General features: G+C 43.7%; 1 protein-coding gene across 1 annotated transcript in view; it reads right to left on the reverse strand.

Moving 5' to 3' along the window:
- T265_07955 (hypothetical protein) overlaps positions 1-353 on the reverse strand; it is a gene marked incomplete at both ends in the record, with an annotated part of 4,280 nt that extends 3,927 nt beyond the window's left edge. Inside the window, 2 exons of the mRNA XM_009173626.1 lie at positions 38-175; positions 230-353. Coding sequence (XP_009171890.1) covers positions 38-175; positions 230-353 — 262 coding nt within the window. The remainder of the gene's footprint in view (positions 1-37; positions 176-229) is intronic.
- Between the last annotated feature and the right edge of the window lie 3,573 nt (positions 354-3,926).

Consider the following 3,926-nt stretch of genomic DNA (forward strand, 5'->3'; position numbering starts at 1 on the left):
ACAGTTTGTGGTTTTGTTCAAGAAAATAAGAGGTCACTGTCAGTTGGTTCCTTTGCCTCCTGATACAAAACCGCACTAGACAGCTGGTGCTTCGCATATTTTTTATCAGAAAATACGCTCGGCTTACTAGATTCTTCGGATTCCAAGGCTTTTCGTTGGTCTTGGAGGGCGCCTGCTACATTTGTAGTTCACCCATTCGTAACGCAAAAATCGTTGGTACTTCGATTACTAGATGAACGCGCAAATATCACAAAGTTATCCTTTATGTATTCATTTAGGGTCATCTCAAACGCCGTGGAGGATGAAAATGATGCACCCACAAATTTCTCAACGAAAGCCACTTCTGAAGCCATAGCACACAAACTTCAAAGCCGAATGTGCTCCAGTAACTTTCAAAAGAGATCGATTAAAGCAAATCGCACAAAAATGAAAGCAGATGAGGGGATTTTTAAACTGAGCATATATGCAAAGAAGTGCAACATTTTGACGATAAAGTTTTTATTTCACCCACAGGAGTTTTGCAGAAAAATGCATTGTGCCTCTAGGCGTCAGCGGGAGAAAAGAAACCGATTTCAAACGAACCGCGCCATACGCGTTGGTATTCTACAAATGCGGCAAATAGAAAGAAAGTCGGGCGATCCGACGAGGCTAGTAAACTGAGTGCTCCTGTTAATTACAAGCACTACCGTACAGTACATTAGTTGGCCCTCTCTGTTTAGTAGATGGCGCATAGTTTGGTTCCACTGTGGCAGATAATATGCCTTCGCTGTTGAACAAACTCCTTTTGACCGTAAGTGTGCATGTACTGCTGTCAGGGAGAGTTCACTCTAGCGATGTATGCAGCTTCAGATAACAACGGATAGCGCCGTTTTGACGCATCATGGATGGAGTAACTGTCGACCAAGAGTGATGAGGCCACTGGCGACCAACCACACGTGACAAATCGTTTTTGCTTGTTCTTTTGAATCAACGAATGGGTGGGCTTTAGATATAAGCCCTACAAATTCCTGATCAAGGACGGCATGCATACCGGACGTCTGGTTGTATGTGCCTTCATGGAAAGCTAATAGTTTGCTCCCATAAATAAGTTGGTCGGCTTATTCGGGTAGGTGGAGGGCGAACGGCATACTGTGAAGACTTTTGTCATGGACAAGTTGGCGGCACGAATGCTGCCGGCGAGATTGTTTTTCTGTTGTGATATCATGCTTTACCGGTAAAATATAAGAGGCTCACAGGAGACCCTATGTGTCACATAACATCCATATTCATAGACAGTGCTAACAGCCAGTGCATGTTCCTCCGCCTGGCCAACCTGGAGAATGCCGTACAGTATGTATTTTGTTTCTCATAATTATATTGTACACATTCCGGTAGGATCTACTGCTGGCTGTGCGACAAGCACACACGATTTTCTCTTACCTCACGGCCCACTGCTTGCACACCACCCGCAAATGGGCTCCGCTCACCCAATTCAAGACGGTTCATTGTAGTACTATGACTAACAACCGCCCAGTTTGCTGAAAACCAATGCGCGCCACTCTGACACATTGGAGCATGCCATATAGAATGTGTCCAAGCACGTCGATCGACTCTTGCGGAAATATGAGCTGCATACGTCGTACCACTGCGACCGACAGAATTCCGGGGATTGATGGCTACGTTCTGAAGTTTCTCTTTCGAATGACTGTGTATGTACGTTTCCTCGTTTGTGGGACCTATGGCCACGACCCCCAAGACTATATCCCTGTAGTGTTGCAACAAACAAGATGAGGTCAATCTACGCTAACTAGCTTATAGTTCCTGGTGTAAACACCGAGATGATTCCAGAGGGTTTGCATCTGTGCTGGAAAGTGCACATGCCATAACCCAGGAAAAGAAAAAATGTACCTGCCAATCGATCAGCAAAGCAGGCATTCTATGATATTGAGTGCAATCCTGAAGCACAAATTCCCAGAAAATTTTTTCCTTCGGAAATTTGCTTGCGTCAGTATTTTTTGCTCCAAAAAGAAGCTATTTGACGGCAGTGATTTATTGGATTAATATTATGACTATCGCTGTGGAGCTCGAGCAAGCGGAATGAGATTACGATGAGTTCAAATCACGCAAAACCCGTCGCTAATTTCATGCCAGCCTCGTTTTTTCTTGAAACCTCATCATCAGTTGGCGCCAAGCTACAAGAATTAACGGAGAGAAAATCAGCTGTTGAAAACAGCTTTGTGTGAAGAAGTCCCCAAGAGGTCGTCGCCGCTAAAGTACTTGTTTTATATGGTATGCATTGCCCATAATTTCACATTCGACAACTCCGTAGTAATATTTTGATAAACTACCTTGTGTCATACTCTCATTCTAGTACGCCAAAAGCCCAATGAACACTGCGTACCTGGCAGACGCATGCACTGATCGAAATGACCCGTAAAATTCAGCTTTTCATTTCGTGCACTTTGAACTTTCTACTGTTCCCGGTAGACGTAGTGCTTCAATCAGTTGGTCGAGGAAGGTTCCACGTGTTTAGTTAATTAGACATCTCGGATCCTTAGCCGCACTCTAGTTTCGTGCGTAAATTGTGTTTGTTCAGCTGCTTTTTATGGCCAACGTATGTTTCGTGTGTTTAGTTGATTAGGCATCGTCAAACTTAATACCGATACGCTAATATCAAGCGACGTACCAAAAACTTCACATGCAGCCGGGACAAATTATCATCTGGAGCTCCACATTCATGACATCTGGCACGAGTTTTGGAATACGATGATTGTTTTTGTAGCGGTGCTTGCTTGGAACATCTATCCACATGGTCCAAGAACAAATGGTTCTTCTTTCGTCCAGTCGACCGGTAGATTCAAGCCAAAATTTGGTTACAGTAGCGAAACTTCGGCATCTTTTGCGTTCATTGTTACAAATTTGTCTCACACACGTTTCACGAATTATTACAGATACAGAAATACCGGTCAATTCCACTCGACTTAAGAGATTCGCGCTTTACATCAAGTCGGGATAAAATATTACATTTACACGCCCTTATACAATTCAACGAAACAAATGACCTTGAGGATTAACTTATTTTAAAAAATCACTTATACTTGGAAGTTGTGGGACAACCTATCGATTGGGGGATTCTCAACTCTGAGGGGGTTACCCTCAAATTATACTCATTCCCAGTCTAAATTACACTCTGCCTCCTTCTAGCGGACCTTTTCGACCCATTCCGATTTTTACGCAGCTGCGTTTTTGGGCTATCTGAACATCTAAAATCAACCACGTTGCGTTTTTGGTGAATCTAATAATATCCTTTCACCACACGATTTCTTGCTCAGTCTCAACCACTGAAACAAAATAACTTACTCAACAAAGACATTCATGCACGCCACGGTGCACAAACTTAAGTATGATGTTGAGATAATAGTTAATCATTGCCACTAAAGGGGCCAGTTAGAACGAATTAATGACGTCCAAATGAGACTTTCGGTGTACCCTCTGCCGAACTTTGAAGCTTGTGAAGCGGGCGGAGGAGGCTGAGATTATTAGAGTATTGTGGGGGCCAAGAGGTTTCAGGTCAATAGATAACCAATAATCTAGGGGGTGACATCAAGTCAACTGAACCACTAATTGTCGGATCCGTGCTGAGTAACCTGGTAATCGAGGTCCAGCTGAGGTTGCCCATGTAGTATTATGACAGTCAATCACTATTAGTGTGCTTTTGCCCGGCGAGTATGCAGTACATTCAGATAGCGATGTGAAAAACCACCAGTGGCTTTAAAAGTCGCGGCACGTGCTTGGCAGTAAGTATCAGTTTATCAGAAAGCGTAAGGTATAGGGCTACAGTAGTTGCGTTGTTTAGGAAAAGTGAGAACTCAGTTTCCGAGGTGCTGAACTATTCGGCAAGGGTGGGCTTGGCAGGAGTCTGTAAGTGCTTTTAACCTAGCTTAATA

The sequence above is a fragment of the Opisthorchis viverrini genome (genome assembly GCF_000715545.1).
Source record: "Opisthorchis viverrini unplaced genomic scaffold opera_v5_196, whole genome shotgun sequence".
NCBI classification, from domain to species: Eukaryota; Metazoa; Platyhelminthes; class Trematoda; order Opisthorchiida; family Opisthorchiidae; genus Opisthorchis; species Opisthorchis viverrini.